General features: G+C 43.3%; 1 protein-coding gene across 2 annotated transcripts; it reads left to right on the top strand.

The window, feature by feature from the left end:
- The first annotated feature begins 7,774 nt into the window (after positions 1–7,774).
- On the top strand, positions 7,775–16,061 carry prf1.3 (perforin 1.3). 2 transcript variants are annotated; one of them, XM_005947149.2, is made up of 7 exons: positions 7,776–8,525; positions 8,616–8,657; positions 10,450–10,542; positions 11,628–11,764; positions 11,904–12,402; positions 13,107–13,477; positions 13,758–16,061. In XM_005947149.2, the coding sequence occupies exons 1-7, from the start codon at positions 8,292–8,294 to the stop codon at positions 13,999–14,001; spliced, it is 1,620 nt and encodes a 539-aa protein (XP_005947211.1). In that variant the 5' UTR covers positions 7,776–8,291; the 3' UTR covers positions 14,002–16,061. The 2 variants fall into 2 exon arrangements, with proteins under 2 accessions (XP_042084176.1, XP_005947211.1); XM_042228242.1 differs by having other exon boundaries at positions 7,775–8,657.
- The last annotated feature ends 2,307 nt before the right edge of the window (positions 16,062–18,368 follow it).

Genomic DNA, 18,368 nt, shown 5'->3' with positions numbered 1-18,368 from the left:
TTCTCTGTGCTGATTGTTATTCACAGATAAACTCAAACAGTGGGTGAAATGCTCCTGAGGAAGCGATGCTGCAGACCAACCGCAGTAGCTGCGGTCTGGGTCAACCCGATGTGTCATGAACTTTTTCTGCAGGGTGCAGATGGGCGACCTCCGTGGGGCGTTCCCGCCCGTTGTTGTTTGGCAGCTGGGATGGTGGGATAGGTCTCACCGTGTACTCATCCACAAATAATAACCATGAAGACTGAAACTGCTGAGCAGTGCTAGCTTTGAAACGCTGCCATCTCTGAGTGTTGCACACCAACAGGAATTTTCCCACCACATGCTCAGTAATCCAGGTGAGACAGAACAGGAAGTTGCTGCTGAGCGTGTCCCTCAGTGTCAGCTGACACATTATAAACAGCACAGCTGCAGAACTGAAACCGGCAGCACTGACTAACAATGAGCCAGCAGCTCGTTTTCATGGTGTTAACGTGCAAACTGTCCACTCATGCAGGCCACGATCCACGCTCTGTGAGACAGCACATAGCCTCACACCTGCAGTGTTACCATGGTGAAGTAGAGCACCTTTATACGACTGTTAAAGTTTATTCGTTAGACTCAAATCGACCTCTGAGAGGAAGCATCAAGACAAACACATACAGACACACACACTCTCTGATGGATGCATCGGGGAAACTCTGGGTTCTGTATCTTGCCTAAGGGTGCTTCGACATGCAGGTTGGAGGACGCAGGGAGTGAACCCCCAACCTCCTGACCCCACCCCAAACATCTTAAATTGGGAGTTAGTAAAATCAGAGGAGCTCGATGCCTCTGCAGGTGCTCAGGCTGAGGTCGTGCCGGGTTCCTGCTGTGTTCAGGAGCCTGGTTTCTGTCGGTTTTCTGAGCCACATGCGTCGCAGGTTTGCATTGGAAATGAGTCAGCCTTTGTTTGTGCAGTAAAAACAAGTCTTATGTAGGCTCATGAGCTCTGTACACAGAGCTGCCCGTCCACCAGAGACACGCTCACTCCCATTGAAGAGCCATCTTTCTTTTCTGTCGACCAACGAAGCCACGTGCAAACGCGTGTTTCACAGAGTTCATAAAGCTTTGACTCAGAGTCACCTGAAGCCTGATTCAAGTGTGCTGCTGAGGTATCTTTAATGTGCCGTCAGAGATGGAAGAATCTTTGTTGTGTATCGATGTGTTAGATAACCAGGACTTTGATCCGATGTCGATATCATTTTCACTGTTAAAGGCAGAAGCAGTGGATATTTGTGTGTTGGAGGGCTGGGAGGAGGTGGAGTGACTCACTTCACCGCTCACATCTGAGGCTCGGTTTGACTAAGACAGCTGACAGATTTTTACACTTAACACGGATTTGAAACAGAACAGACTCAGGATCAGATGCTTTCATGACACCTGATGCAGATGGGTGTATTTAACTGTCATTGGCTGCTGGGAGATGTGATCTGTGTCTGCAGGTCTGGGTGAGGCCAGCTCCCACAGGCGGGCCCTGCTCTGGTGTCAGGGACCTGCAGGGATGCTGCTTTTGCGCCTTTATTTCGGGATTACGTCACTTACAACATAAGTACCCCCCCCCCCCATCCCCTTCCCCACCTCTCTCTGATTGAGCGCATGCCGCAGAGAAGCGACACGCCCCCTAAAGTCTCGTGCGCCTCTTCTAGAGTTACTACGGCAATCACGTAAAATCGTTGCTTGAGAAGAGGGCGGGGCCTTCCCGTCGATCATCTGCGGCTTTGTTGTCGTGAGAAGCCGAGCTGCACCTGTCCCCCTCCCGCAGCTCTCCGTCCTACCGACCCGGCCTCCAGGAGCTCCAGGCCGCCGCGGGGCTCCCCTCCGCCGTCTGCAGAGGCAGGGGCGGCTCGGTTGGTGAGACGGAGAGCCGCGGGAAGTGGTTTCATCATTTCCTCCTTATTTGTGTTGTTTACCGCGTCACTTACATAAAGGAGGAAAAGGCCGCGTTAATGTCGGAGCTTCAGTTTAATCTGAGCAGGAAGAAGCACTTTCACTTCCGGCCTCAGATCCACGAAAATGCTCTTAAACACGTCGCGAGCCCCATCGTAGCAGAGCCACAGTATGGAAGCTCATTCGTGACGAGATTTTTCGAGCGTAAGAAAAAGTATATTTTTTAATTAATTCTTAAGTTATTGTTTAAAAAATGCTGCTTTGGTCTAACTGACGGGGGAAGTCAAAGTCAAAGTCATTAGTTGTTTTTTTAATTAAACTTTTAAAATTAGAATTATGGAAGAAATAAAGTGAAAGGTCAAATTTTTAAACAGTTTCTTTAAATTGTTTTTGATAATAGTTAATTCTAAATCTTAACATAAATAATAATTCAAACAACTTAATTTATGTTAAATTTGTTTTGGAATACAAACATCAGCACCATAAACAGACTTTAACTTAAAACTAGCCTCACGAATTCAAAGCAGGGCTTAAAGTCAGAATTAATTAACCGAAATTCAAATTTTTTAATTCAAAATGTTTAGAGACGTTTTTATTCCACTGATTGGGTTTTAAGTCTGAATTAACAGTTAGTCTATGAAACTATAAACATCACTTTAACACAGAAACATGGAGGTTGTTTCTGAGCTGCTGGTTTCTTCTTCACTCTGAGACCACAGAAACCTCCTCAGATCGCTGGTGGAGGATGGCGCTCACCAATAATTCATAAGTCCTTCTCAAAACAAACCCATCTGCTGCTTTCTCCTGTGATGGGAACAAAAAATCAATTTCCTCTTTGTCAGCATAATGCCAGCTGTGACAGATGTGCTTCATCTGTTACGCTTGTGTTTGTGCAGGAGGCAAGCACGCCAGCTCCGCCTGCAGACACAACAGAGGGAGAATTAACCCTCTGACCGTCAGACTTTAGCTTCATTAAAGCCACAAGCGTCAGACTTCAGGAGGCGGAGCTTCGTCAGATTTATTCCTAACAAACTGAGAATGGAAGTTAGAATTGAAGAATGCGCCCACCAACACTTCACGGTCCATGTAATCCCACTTTTTCCTGCCTTTGAGTTTAGTTACTTCCTGAAGTATCTGCAGCCTAATGAGAGTGGGTTTAATGAGGGAAGGACAGAAGGAGGAAAAGAAGGATGGAAGGAAGAAAGAGAGAAACAAGGATAAGAAAATGGAACGACGGAAATCAAGGATTAAGGGAAAGAAGTTAGAAAACAGGAAAAGAAGGAAGAATTAGGGAGGAAAGAAAGGAGTAAAAGTAGAAAGGAAGTGAGGAAAAGGGGAAGGAAAGAGACGGAACGAATGAAAGAAAGAAGAAAGAAAGGAGAAGGAAAGGACAGATGTAGGGACGGAAGGAGAGAAGAAACGTTAGCAAAGAAGAAAAAAAGGACAGAAAGCAGAATTAAAGAAGGAAGGAATCAAGAAAGGAAGGACAGGAAGAAGGAAGGATGGAAGGACAGATGAAAAGCATGAGAGAAAGAAGGAAGCAAAAGGACGGTAAATAGAATCATGACATAAGTAGGAAACTTTGGGACTATTGACACATTTCTTTCCCTTTTTTACTGAATAAGGAGCTTCAGTGCTTCTTTCATTACCTCCTTAGGGTAGGTAACACTGGAGCATCCTTTATGAAAAGAGAGGACATAATGACATCCCATAATTCATAGTGTAGCTGAGACTTGATAGAAACCTGATGGTGAGCGAGGTCAGAGTGAACGAGTGGCCTTGTCTCAGAGGACTCGGTGGGACGGGGTCGGCTCGTGGAGACTCCTTCCTCCAGCTTTATCTGCCCGGCCGCGTTCACATATGAACTCTTGCCTTTAATTGTCTCCATTAGCAGCCGGAAACCCGGAGGAGCCGGGCTGTTTGGGCCTCTTTTCTCTCCGGATCATTTCTGACTGAGACGAGCGTTCCCGGGCCGGTGTCCAAGGCACAGGCAGTAAAATCCCTGTAACTACAGGAGTCGAGCGCACATAGGCCTCGTAAAATGGAGCGGGCCCCTCGCTCCACATCAGCCATGAACTCTGAGAGAAAGACGAAACTTTGACTCATGGCCGTGAGGAAGCGTGGAGAAACCAGCCGCCGGGTGACGGATGTTCAGAGACGGGAAAAAATGAAGTGCAGGAGCCAAACAAGTTTAGAGGTTAGCGTTTGTTACCATTGGCTCGGTGCTCGGCCATTTTTAATGGCTGTAACTCCGTTACTGTTTACACCAGGGAGGAAACTCAAATTGTTCCCAAAACATGAGAATTGTTTTGTAATTTTACAACCAGTCGACTGGATGATTCTGTTGAAGGGTTAAAATGATGAGGAAGAGCTGACATCTGGTCCGTCTAATTAATACTTACTTTAAATATTAAAATAAGTTACAGTGTTATGATGGTTTTAGGAGTAAAAGGAATAATAAAACCTTTTCTTCCAAGTCTATTCAAACATCTTTAAACATTTTAAAACATAAAAAACACATCTGGTTAATGAACTGTGAGGCTGTGTTTGCTCCTCTCAGACTGTCAAACAGTGCTGTAGTATAAGGAGAGGAAACTCAGTTGAGCTCTGGGACCAAAGCTCACGCACTCAGTTTCATTTCTGGCTTTTAAATTTCTGGCTTTGACAGACACATGAACTGTGGAAGTGAAACAAAAGATAAAAGAGGAACGATCAGTGCAGAGAAGGCCACAGGAAGGGATGGAAACCCCACTGTGTGTGTGCGCGCTCGTCAGGCTGTCTTTGTGAGGACTGGTTTCATTTTTAGTCCTTACAGGGACGATGAGTCCAGGTTTCACATTTACGGAGCTGCTGGAGGGTGCACACCGGACTCCAAGGAACAGGTTTAGCTGCACTGAAAGAGAGTCCTCACAGAGATGGAAGAACACACACACACACACACACACACACACACACACACACACACACACACACTGCCCTTCAGCCTCCTCCAAGGTGAAAGTCTGCTGCAATGTGACAACAGACCAGCAGGGGGCAGAAGAGACAGCAGAGAGACATCAGGAGGAGGAAGTCTTCAAAGGACCTAAAACTGTAATCTTTGGAGTATTTTTACTTTTTCTGAATTCAGAATTTTACACGTTTCTCCGTCTGTTTTTTACATTTTTTAAATTTCTTTCTTCCTTTCATGTTTCTTCTCATCTTTAAAGCTGTATCGTAGGAGGACAGGAGGATATTTAGCAGCTGTGATTTAACTCAAACATGGTGAAGTTTTAAAAAATAAAACTTTAATATTCTTGTAAAAAATCCCACTTTTCATTTGCTCTTTTATTTAAAAGTGTCTCTTTGGCTTTTTCCATGTTGCCCACCATGTATTTGTTTTTGTTTTTTAAAGGTGTTTTCATATTTTTGATGCAGTGTTAAATTGTAATTTTTGTAATGTTTTTACATTTTTGTTTCTGAAGTTGTTTGAAGTCCTGTTGGATGTTTCATAAATATTATTAATTTAATTAGTTTTTAAATTAATCTTTACATTTAAAAAAACAAATAAATAATTTAATTAATTAACATCTCCAGATTGTTCCTGTTAAAAGGGAGTTCTTCCTCCCCACTGTCACTGAGTGCTGCTCGGGTGGAATCGTCTGATTGGTGGGTTTCTCTCTGACATTGACACTGAGGTGACTGTTGTTGTGAATTGGTGTAGAAACTGTCATCACTTCTTCAGGAAGTTGTTTTCGTGGTTTCACAGTCGTGACAACAGTTTGACTACAACTGCAACTTTTCTGCTGAGTCTGTGCATACACACACACACACACACACGGTAAATGGCCTGTATTTATATAGCGCTTTACACACCCACCCATCCACACACTTGTGATGGCAGCTACATCGTAGCCACAGCCACCCTGGGGCGCACTGACAGAGGCGAGGCTGCCGGACACTGGCGCCACCGGGCCCTCTGACCACCACCAGTAGGCAACGGGTGAAGTGTCTTGCCCAAGGACACAACGACCGAGACTGTCCAAGCCGGGGCTCGAACCGGCAACCTTCCGATTACAAGGCGAACTCCCAACTCTTGAGCCACGATCGCCCTCTAACACACATGTAAACAAAGAAAAGACATTACCTGATGTACTGCACAGACTTACCACTTGGTGGCACTCCTGCCTTAAAAAGATAACAACCTAGACCCTGAACTGTGTTTGTTATGGAAAGCGTTTAAAGGTGAATGCCACCCATTTTGTTGTAAATACAAGTGTACAACACACACACACACACACACAACACACACGCACACACACACACAAACACACACACACACACTAAAACACAACACGACACACACAGCACACGTACAACACACACACACACACACACACACACACACACACACACACACACACACATGTACACACACACACACATCATGCATGCACGTACACACACGCATGTACACACACATGTACACACACACACACACACACACACACACACACACACATGTACACACACACACACACATGTACACACACATGTACACACACACACACACACACACACACACACACACACACAGCCTCCTGGTCTCCTTCACTCCTATAAGGCTGCCGTGTGTGAAGAGCTCTTACTAACAAGCTGTGTTGTTCAGTCTGTTTCTAATTGTGTTGCCATGAACTTTAACCTTTAACCTTTGACTGAGGCCTGTGGAGTCTGAGATGGAGCTGACCTTTGGGCTTTAACACACCTGACCTGCAAACTGCAGAGGTACTCACTCTAATGATGATTAGTTATGAGAAACACAGAAAGGTCAAAGGTCGCAATGTTTCAGTCATTTAATTGAATTATTAATCATCCAGTAAGAAGGGAATTAATAAAGTGAGTATTAATGTTATGATTATTGCAGGTTGAGACTCCACAGCTGATGACTTGAACAAATCTCAAAGTATTTTCTAACTAATAACTGTAGAAGCGTCACGTTCAGGAGGTTAGTGAGGCAGAAATCATTCAGCGATGATCAAAGCCAAAGGACGGATATGGTTCAGACACATGTTTCACTAAAAACTTTACACCTTGTAGACTTAACAGAAATATTAGATTCCCAAAAGAATGGAAAAGGCAGAAGTTTACAAAGGAGGGGACGATGGTTAGACTGTGTCCCAAAGTCAAAGGTTCTTTGGGTGGTTCTGGCAGTGCGATCGGTCGTCCACCACCAAACACTTCAGCCCAGAAAAGCTGAAACTGCAAACGGATATTTTGTCGAACACGTCAAACACTGAAGAAGTGCGACACTTTCTTCACTGTGTGGAGGTGTGATCACGCAGCCACGTCTGGGTTTAAACGCTGCTCCTCGCACAGCAGACTTCACTGATCGCCATCATCAGCAGGTCAGCCGCCTTTCTCATTTCTGATGTTTTTAACGCTAATGTAACTTTAAATATCTAAAAAACACAGAATTATTTTTACTTGTTTTTTTTTTAAATCTGCATCGTATATGTCAAAGTTATAAAATGTCAAATTGGCTTTTATGTGACAGAAAACACAGGATATAGACAGAAATACAAAAATGAATTCAAATAAAATGTTTAAATGTTGTTTAAAACTTTACATTTAAAACAAATAGAAACATTATTTTTTTAATATTTTCTCATGAAAAATGTAAATTCTGAAATATAAAATGATTTCATTCACATATATATACGATCTATTTATATATAGATCGACACAGATGTCAGAGATCAATGAAATTGCTGATTTTGTATCTGAATCGTGTTTTACGTGATGTCATATCCTGCTCTCATAGAATAAATGATTATATATGTGTGTCATCTGCACACGTAGCTGATCACACACGCAGAAACGATGGTGTGAGAAAGTTTTATTTTTCGTATGTTTTTCACACTTTAATGTTTCACATCTTCAAACTCATCGTAATATTGAACAATGATAACAAAGTAAACACAAAATGCAGTTTTAAAAGACGATTTCATTCATTAAGGGAACAAACATGTCAAACCTACCTGCCCTGTGTGCAAACTGCCCCCCAACCCTGATGGCTGTTCCCCCGCGGCAGCAGCAGCTGCAGTCAGTTATTCCTTCAGTGAGTTTTTCACGTCACTGTGGGGGATTTTTCGCCCACTCTTGGAGGGTTTTCCAACACGAAGCATCTCAGTCTTCTAGGCCAAACCCTTCATGTGGGCTGGCATTCTCTTTTTTATTGTTGAATGTCGACCTCTGACCTTAAGTGTTCCGGGTTCCTGTTGACTTGGAATTATTCTGCAGCATGAATTATGATCGACCCGTCCAGCCCGGGTTATCTTTGTCTAATGTTGAAATGTGCTTGCTGATCTGAAACATGTAAGCGATTGACTTTCTTCTTCCTCCCAGCTGCGATGCTGTCCTCCTTCCTCCTCCTCGTCTTCCTCCCTCTCTGTCTGGGGTGTCAGACCAGCTCGTTCACCGAGTGTCAGAAGGTCCCCTTCGTGCCGGGTCACAATCTGGTCGGCGAGGGTTTCGATGTGGTGAAGCTGCAGACCAGCGGGGCCCTTGTGGTCAACGTGAAGGACTACATGGTGGGGGGTGCTCAGGGGAACTGCACCGTGTGCCACAACCGCCTCCTCAACCAGGTGCCTCCCTCCCAAAGCTCTTTCAGCAGTTTCAGTCGTGCCGCTGCTGTTTCTGCTCACTCACAGAGAAATGCTGTCCTCCTCCCACAGATCCAGAAGCTGCCCGTTTCAGTGCTCGACTGGCGCATCAAGGTCAGCACATTCACACGTTTTATTTATGCAGACAGCTTATGTGAACTATTAAAACTGACTTCTTGAAAGAAAAAATAATATTCACATCTATTTGATGTCATTCTCGCACTGTCAACATGCGCTTGCATGACTGACTTCATTCTTTAAACTTTGTTTTAAATATTTCAAAATAATTCGCACAATAATTCCAACAGGGTTAAAAAAGTAATTAAAATGTACGACATGCGCTAACACAAAAATATGACACAACACAGAGTCTGATGACACTTCCTTTTTGTTGTTGTAATCTTACAGATTTCATTCTTAATATTTTTCTAAATCGATAGATGTTTAAATGAAAGCAATAAAACCAAACAAAGTTTAGGTTAATGTCTCTAAATATTCTTATTTCCTCAGCTTTCACATTTCTGCTCTTATTGCATTTGGTGTCAACTTCTGCAGAAATTCGGGTTCTTCATCTTAAGCACTGACGGCAGCAAAGGTCTTTCTGTCCAGCCAGCAGCACTCCGGAGCTCCTTACCAAAGTAATGCAATAATCGTTTGCCACATCATAACCACGTTCAGGATCCATATGCAGGAACTGCTTCTCAAAGTACAAACAGTCACCTCTGCTGGCTTTGGCCTCCATACGCAAATGCCCCAGAAGATTTTCATCAGACATCGGAACGCCGTTCAAATTTTGAAAATGCCTTCAGATGCTTCCTCCTCGGCTTGTGGCTGCACTAAACGTTGTCAGGGAGCTGATGTGAAGCACATGTAAAACATCACTATTGTCTCAACTTTGGTTCAGCGTCTGCTGATGTCCTTGGGATGTGCTCAGAGTAAGATCTGATTCTTCCCCGTGCCTTACCAAGTTCCTTGGAGGTGGTTCATATTCCGTGGCCACGGAGTTTCACAAAGTGCAGGTTGCTGAGTGTTTCTTTTCTTTCTCCAGCTGTTTCTGCTTTGCCTGCTGGAGTTCTTACTGGACACACAGTGCTAAAATCATCACCAGCCTCAGTTTGACCTTTACAGGTGATGACACAACTGACACCATCTTCATCGCCACCCCGTGTCATCAACCATTTCAGTACATCACTGATGAAGTCATTCTTTATAATCTTGTATAATCTCTATAATCTCTTTATAATCTTTCAACATCCTCACCATGGAGTCCATGAAAGGTCCCGACCCTGTTAAGCATCCTTCCTGCCCCACTGAATCCTAAATCCATGGCCACCTTGTTCAGTTCCTTCGGCGTCTCCGTGGGAGCTAATCAACAATTGCCAACCAGCAGCTTCTGTTGCCCCGCAGACCAACACAAATCCCAATGCTAATGAGGACACGTGTACAAGCTTTCTTTTAGTTTTTACATATGAGCTCAAAGCTGAAAGCACAAAGCAAAGATGAACATCAGCCCAAAGAGACTTCAAAGAGGTTGCCATGGTGATTTTACAGTGAACACTTAAACAGGTAGAAACAGAAGCTGCAGGCTGATCATCACTGCCTTTGTTACCTGTTGACCTTCAGGCTCTGGCTGCTGTGCTCGGGTCTGCATGCATTTATTCTTATGTTCACTGTGTTTTCTTTGCTAGCTTTGTGTTAGCATGTGTCTGTACAGATGTGTTAGCAGTGTAATCCAGTTGTTTCTGTCCTGCAAGCTGTTTCCACTTTACAGTCACTTGTCTCTCTAACTTGAAGAAGTTATAACATAACAGAAGTTCTAGCCAACCCCCTTTTCTCCTCTTTGGAGAGTAAACATGGTGTTTATGTCGACATGAACAGCATCACCCAGCGTGCTCTCTGTCCTCAGGTGCAGTGCGAGCACAGCCTCAGCAGCAAGCTCTTTGAGTCCAGCCAGTCAGTGATGAAGGAGAGGAGTTCATCGCTGGGAGTCAGCTGGAAGGTTGAAGAGTTTCTGACTTCAGCAAATAACACACACAAACTGCATATAAAAGATGGACAGAAGCCCATTAAGCTTGCATTCTATTAATGTCCAGCAGGGGGCGACCTGAGCCTGGGGGAAAACCCCCACAGGTAACAGGGTGGACAGGACATAACACTGATAACACACCTATGAATATTTACCCCACCCTAAAGTAATTTGATTTACATTAATCAGATGAAATGCTGCTTCAACTTCATGTCCCAGTCATCCCAATTCACACTGTTTAAGAAAATTATAATCCTGTAAACGTTTAAAAGTTTCCAAATTCAAAATAATATATAATCCCAAAACTTTTTAATAACACTCTCTCATATTTTCAGCAGTCCTTAATTATTTTTTAATTTTAAGTGTTTTATGGACACTTGTATTAGCGTTTGGCATATATTTAACTTTTAAATGAAATAAAGATTATTATGATAATTACTGATTTCCTAGTTTTACATTGGTTGTATCGGTTGACAGGGAAACCATACAGTTGACTGACTGAATTAGGCGATTAATAATAATAAAGAGAGAGCTGCAACACTTTTTTTAATTAGTATTATATTTTTATGTTATAATAAAACACTCGTGTCAGCATCAATCTCTTAACAAAATGCTCAGCTTAATTATTTCAACAGCTTTCAAATTAATCACAAACTGAGCACTTTAATTTTAATCTATTCTATGGTGGTGGGGGGGGGGGTAATGGTGTAAGACAAGCTTTAGGAAATAGATATTGGTCCATTTTTGAACAAAATACACTCACTTTGTCCTGGAATACAAACTCCGAGTCTACTGCTCACGTGATCTCTGAGCTCTGTAAATTCTGATGGTCTCAGTCCAGCACTGCGGTCATGGTTAACAGAAATATTGGACTATGATTTTGAAATAAAACATAGAATCAACACGTAAATCAGATCAAAGGGACCACATCAAACTCTTCGCTTTGCTCTTCCCTGGAAGTTAAACACGATCCTCGCTTATGCTAAATTCTCTTGTTGATGTTGATTTCAACACTCTCTGAGTACCATGTCTCATGTTTCTGGTATACCTCTTCTCAGGTGGGCCTCGGCATTAAGGGAATTGCTGGTGTCGCCATCGGAGGATCTCACTCCATGTCATCAACGTTTGCAGAGTCTCGCAGCCGGAGTGATAAGTTTAGCTTCACTAGCCACGAATTCAAATGCAAATACTACACGTGAGTTTGATTCTCTCGTCCTGACGTCACCTATCCAGGTGACTGTTTGTGTCGGTCCTGAAAAGGTGTCCCTCCTCTGTGCTCCTGTGTGGCTGTATTCTTGCATGCCTCAGTCAACCCTTACCTTCTTTACCGTCAGCTTCCGTCTTCACTCCCGTCCCCCACTGAGCAAAGAGTTTGAGGTCTCCCTGAAGAACCTTCCCTCCACCTATGATCACAAAAACACCTCCGCCTTCCGTCAGTTTATCTCCATCTACGGGACCCACTTTATCCGCAGAGTTCAACTCGGGGGTCGGGTTCACTCCATGACCGCAATCCGGACCTGCCAAACCTCCATGTCTGGACTGTCAATCCAGGCTGTCAGCACCTGTCTGTCTGCCGAAGCCAGCGCAACCATTAAGGGCATCCCTGTTCACGCCTCCAGTGAGTTCTGCCGCCGGAAGAGCAAGAGCCTTAAAACCGCTTCAACCTTCAGTACGGCCTTCTCCGACAGGAAGACCCAGGTGCTGGGCGGAGATGGGGGTATAACGGACATCCTGTTCAATCCCAGAGGGTCTGAGGGGTATAAGAAATGGCTTGCGTCTCTGAAGAGTGTCCCAGGAGTGGTTTCCTACCAGATCAGCCCTCTGCACTTATTGGTGAGGAACAAATGAAGGGTAAACTGAGCTGATAAAGTTATTATTTCCCTTTAAATGTCTTCAGATGGTTTTGGTTGGGTTTGGGTAACCATGGCAGTTTGAGTCATAAAAGTCACGGTTAAAAGAAATCTGACTGCTGACTGTGAATTAAAAATGAAAGTTTGTTTGGGTGACCCATCTCTCCACCCTAACCTCCTCCTTATGCCATGTTCACAACTACTTCAGCAACTAGAGGGTGCTGCTGCTCTAAAATATATCTATGCATCATGTGAAGAAAAGCCCAACCAAGTCTTGAGTTTTTCTTATTAAAGTGACGTTTTTTTAATGCTTACATGTATTTTTTTGGGGGGGGCTGTTTTTTATGTGCGATTTATACAAATATGGTTATAGTTTTAATAACAGATTTTAATAGCTAGTTAAATCCCCAAGCATTATATTCTGCTCACATTTTAAAGGCCGAAGCAATGTTTACACAAACTGTCACAATATTCAGGTCACATTTGTTCTGTCTGCATACAGACACGTGTACAGTTTAAAGATATCAAGTAGAAACTTAAGAGCATCGTTGTTTTTTTTAACCAAATATAACTTGCATCAGTTTAGCTGCCTTTTAGCATCAGTCTGAGCCTCATTCAGTCTGTTGGTTTTACTCTGTTACTTTCAGCCTCAACCAGATTATTTAAAAGCTCTATTGTCTTTGTTAGATAAGAGACAATCCCATCCTAAAGGCCAGCCTGCGAGACGCCATCAGTGACTACATTCTCACAAGCGCCAAGCCGCTCCACTGCCCCGCCAACTGCAAGATTGGCCACCGGAAGCAGAACTGCGCGTGCCAGTGTCAAGGTCATCGAATGGTTGACTCCCATTGCTGTCCTGCTGCGGCAGGTGTAGCTCAGATGAACGTGACGGTGGTCCGAGCTGAGGCACTGTGGGGCGACTATTTCAGCAAGACAGACGGATATGTTAAAGTTTTCTACAACAACCAAGGAGGCACGACGCCAGTGATCTGGAACAACAACTTCCCCCAGTGGAACTACCTCTTTACTTTTGGAAGCATTAACCTCAAAGAACGAAAGTGAGCAACACTAATTATTACTAATCAATTTCAGTTTCTGCAAGATCTGAGACTTACAGCCACTCTATGGGTGGTAAACCAAAACCTGCAGTTTCTCTAGCGTTCACCTGAGGTTCCAGCAGTGAGTCAGTCCTCATAGATTTGCATGTTAAAATGTCCAAATCAAAAAGAGCGTGAGGTATTCAAGAACCAAAATAAAAGATTTCCTAAACAGTAGCTTAGAGAAGCACAAGTAGACTCAGGTGATCTCTGATGTAGTGCTTCTGTGTTTCCTCCACAGACCCGTTGTTTTCGAGGTTTGGGATCGGGACAGCATCTGGGACGATGACCTGCTGGGGAAAGTGTCTGTCATCCCCACGATGGGTCGAAACATCAACAAGAAGTTCAAGCTGAAGCACGGCTCAGTGGTGGTCCGCCTGTCTGTCGTGTGCGGTCCCAGCCTGGAGGGGTCGCTGTGCGAGCGCTACATCCCCTCGCCTACCTACCAGGACGTGATGGGATATGCAAAGAACCACCAGTTCTGAAACTGGAGGAAAAAGCAGTGCATGGATTACAAAATAATTTAAGAAAATCCAAGCAAGCATGAAATGTTGATGTTATCTCAATACCGGTCGCCAACACCAACCCACAGATGGGACAAAACCTTTGATTTGTTCATTGTAATGTAGAAATAAAATGCATGTTTCTGTCTCTTTAAACCCAATACAATTTGATTGATGAGTAATTTGGCCACAAAAAGCCATCTCAGGCAGACCAGTATCACCAGAGGAAAAGACTGAAACCAGTTATAGTGATGTATGAGTAAAATGTCTCATTTGTATGGTGAATTTAACATATCTGGACTGTCACAGGAATCATCCTCTGTCCCTGATATCATTGATATGAAACCTGTTATATGACCTAAGCAGTGTGTAGTCTGTCAGATCAGTGGGGGGACAAACATCCCCAAAGGTTGGAATTTTGCTCAATTCTCTCAATCAAGAAGGTTTAAATTAAAAAACAACAACTTAACACAGATTTCCTGTTGTTAGAAAGTCCAAGAAGGACATTCAGCAGACATTAAATAAAAATATCAGATCAGAATCCGAAGGCAGAGAAGGATGTCCAGAAGGCACTCGAGAAAAACCTATAGCAACATTCCTGAAGGACATCAAGCTATGTTCAAGGTGGACATTCAACTAAGATGTCCAGGACGTAACATCTTCAACATCTGCCCAGTTTTCATTTTGGAACCAACATCAGACACAGAGAAAAGATCAGCTGATGGTTACTGAACTTCAAAACGTTTGCTGTTTGGGAATCTTCAGCTATTCCTCTGCGTAGCATCCAGATGTTAAACTTCTCAAAAGTCTCCAAAGCAGAATGAGCTCACATCATGGAAACTCACCAGCAGGTTGTTGGAAAATGACCCGAACACCAACAAAACTTCAAATCCAAATGAGCTTCATCGATACAACCCAGCAAACACATCGATGAACAGCTGCCCAGCTTCTCTTGCTGTCCAGTCTGGGTTGAAAAAGGTTCCAAAATGAAAAATGTGCTGATGACAAAGAAGGAATTTCACCATCTGCTGGACATCAAATAACCTTTGACCTGTGACAGTCCAGACATGGTCAGTTTACCATGGCAACAAGTAGGATAGAATTTAGATGTAAGGTAAGCTTAATGGCCTCAAAGTGTGGTTCAAATATAAAAACAGGTTCTGATCACAATCATTCATCTGTGCTTCGGTTCTCGCAGTGCTACAGAGACCAGTTTTTACTGGGACGATACCATCGCTGTTCCTACCATGTTTGCTGGGAAGCTTCCCACGGTTGGAGCTTCAGGCTGATATTTGGTGGATTTCCTTTGGTTATAATTGGTTTTATGAATCAGCTGCATAAGTAAAACCTTCTAAATGTGCAGAAAGTTTTTTAGCCTCTGAATGACTGACAGAAGTACAGGATGGAGTATTTTACAGAGTGTTAACTCCACTTTAAAGCTCACAGAGCTCAAACAGTGATGACAGATGTAATGAAATGGTGAATATTTCAGCCGCTGTCAGCAGTCCTGACTGTTAAACAGTCCGAACACACACTGCTGACAGTGTGACACACAGGCTGCGGTAAACTGTCGCTTACTCACTGCTGAAGACTCCTCAGCAGAACAGGAACAAACACAAATCCAACATGTTTGCAATGACAGTGTAGTACGTCACCAATAAATGACAATAATTGATCAGCTGAAATTACACCAACCTGTCATGTTATGAATTTAGAAGTCTGTTTGTCGGTTATGCTTGAGATTAGAGACCTGCAGGAACAAAACCTATACCCACTGGCCAATCAGATGTCTGGAAAGTAGCGTCCCCCTTCCTGGAAGATCCCTCAGACTTCCCAGTGCTGACGGAAGCTTTCAGTCCGTCTTTATCTGATAAGCATCAGAACTACAGATTAGGAGAAACTTTATTTCTGCTTTTTTCTGTTGGCTGCCATTTTTAACTATTTTAATCTTCTGTAAGTCCTGATATTTGACCTTGAGCAGGACATTTATTTGTTTTTGCTGAGCTCGTATTAAATTTCTAAGCAGATTAATCCTGTTTGAATTCTGGTTTCTGACTCATCATTTCCAGTGTTGCTGAAGGAAATTTCTGCATTTCATTGTGAAACTGTGTTACATATTAATTTAAAACCATGAAAGGCGACTTGCTTTATGTAGTCTTAGTCAAATATCAGTGAAGGGAAGTCAGGCAGGTGAGGTGACTCTGCCAGGTGAGTCGCTTATTTATAGAGTTGAAACTCAGACCAGAGAAAACTGCAAAATGAAACAGAAACTGAGAATAACCGGCCCCACCTCTCCTGACCCGAGGGACCTGCTGACTGCCTGCGCAGTCCTGTGAAAGCGTCCATCCTTACTGCTTCCACAAGAATTAAGAGGATGAGCAGCAGCCAGGTGCTGCTAATCAATTGCATTGATTAACTGATCACCATCAGTGTGATCGTCTCTGTAAAAGCTGAAGTTTTTGGCATTTTGAAGGTCTGGAACATTCAGGTGTGTAAACACAATTCCACAATCTTCCTAAGTGTGCAGAAAACCCCAAAACCAGACTCTACAGTTAGCAGGTTAAAGTTCATGACAGCACAATTAGACAAAGGCTGAACGAGGATGGACTGTTTGGGTTGCAGGAGAAAGCAAAAAAAAAAATTACAGCTTCACTTTGCAGAGCTGCACCTGAAGGAAGAAGAAATGAGACCAAAGTGGAGCTGTTTGTTTATAATGCACAGCACCACGTTTGGAGGAAACCAAACACCTCACAATAGCTGTCAGCACGGCGGTGGAGGGATCAGGGTTTGGGCGTCTTGCAGTCACTGAGAGAACTTGGAGAAAACTGGGTCATCAGCAGGACAGAGGTCCATGCACTGCATGCAACCTGGCGAGAGGCTGTGCGTACACGAATGCTGCAAAGCTGAATAAGCTGAAGCAACGCAGCATGGACGAGTGGACCAAAACCCCTCCACAGTGATGACAGAGACAAACCTCCGTCATAAACACCAGACCTGCATGGAGGCCTGCATATACAGTTGACCTGCACGGTCAAATGTATATTATCGTCTTTTCAGCCTCATTGCCATCACTGGTTCAACAGTTAATAGATGATCAATCAATTATGATCAAAACAGGTATGAATCAGTGTGACTCCAGTGTCAGTGTTTCATCAGCAAAGATGATCTAAGATTTATTAAGTGCTCAGATTTTAATCTCGATTGTAAAGACAAAGTAAACTTTCAGAGTCGTTTTCCTTTCTGGGGAAGCAACGTTGCCCGAGCGATGGAAAACCACGGCAACTGAACATGTTTACTGTGGTATTAAATGTGTTTTTGTGCCCTGAAAATCTTTGGTCCTTTCATGACAAAATACAGTTTACTAATCACAAATTGACAACATAAACATAAACTGTGCCTGTGGTGCTGACCCAAAAGCAGGAAAACACGACGGGCAGAACTACGGCTGATAGAGGAACGTAGGAACGAAAGGCAACGTCCAAACTACATTATAACCTAAACTGAGGAAGCCAGGATTAACCATGAAAACTGTGAACCTGAACCCAAGCTCGAAAATAATCCTGTGACTCGAAGTACTCGAGGCTAGAAAAACAAACGACCCGACGCCGAACAGAAGGAGACAGCGGACTTAAATACACAGAAGGGTGATGAGGGAGACACCTGGGAAACACAGCTGGCACAAATGAACCTGATGCCACAAGGGAAGTAAAACTAAACATGCTGAACATGGAAACACAGGACTTTCAAAATAAAACAGGAAACATTATGAAATGTAGACATGACAACACAAGCTTGACAGTAGAACATGGAAACACGCAGACATGACAGACTGGGGAGAAACACAAGGAGAGACATGGGGACAGATAAGGGAGACGAAAGCATAATTAAACATTAAACACAGAGGACACGAGAGACTTACACAGAAGACAGGAAAAGACTCATAAACACGAGACATGGAAGAAACACAAACTAGAATAAATCGCTTGAATAAACCCTAACTAAATAACACAAAAACTTAACATTAAAGCAATCTAACATAAGAAAAACAAAAATACAAAATAAACTCAAAACACCAGGTTATAGACCCAACCCCTGAAAAATGAAGACAAACGCTAACGCTGATGTAGCTTCACACAGAGACAGTATTAGCCAGCTAGCTGCTATCTTGGGTATTAAGCACTCTGTTAGCCAACATTAGCCAGAACAAAGACAGTTTTCTCAAACAAAGACCATCAGATTTGATTTTTGTGAACATTTGATTCGTGAAGGAGTTCTTTGATTTGGAGGTTCAAATCCAACCCTCAGCTAATGTTAGCTAGCAGTTGCATGCATGCTAACATGGACAGATT

The sequence above is a fragment of the Haplochromis burtoni genome, unplaced genomic scaffold (genome assembly GCF_018398535.1).
Source record: "Haplochromis burtoni strain Fernald_Lab_line unplaced genomic scaffold, NCSU_Asbu1 Contig_313, whole genome shotgun sequence".
Classification (NCBI taxonomy): domain Eukaryota; kingdom Metazoa; phylum Chordata; class Actinopteri; order Cichliformes; family Cichlidae; genus Haplochromis; species Haplochromis burtoni.
This window is presented reverse-complemented; position numbering and strand designations above follow the sequence as displayed.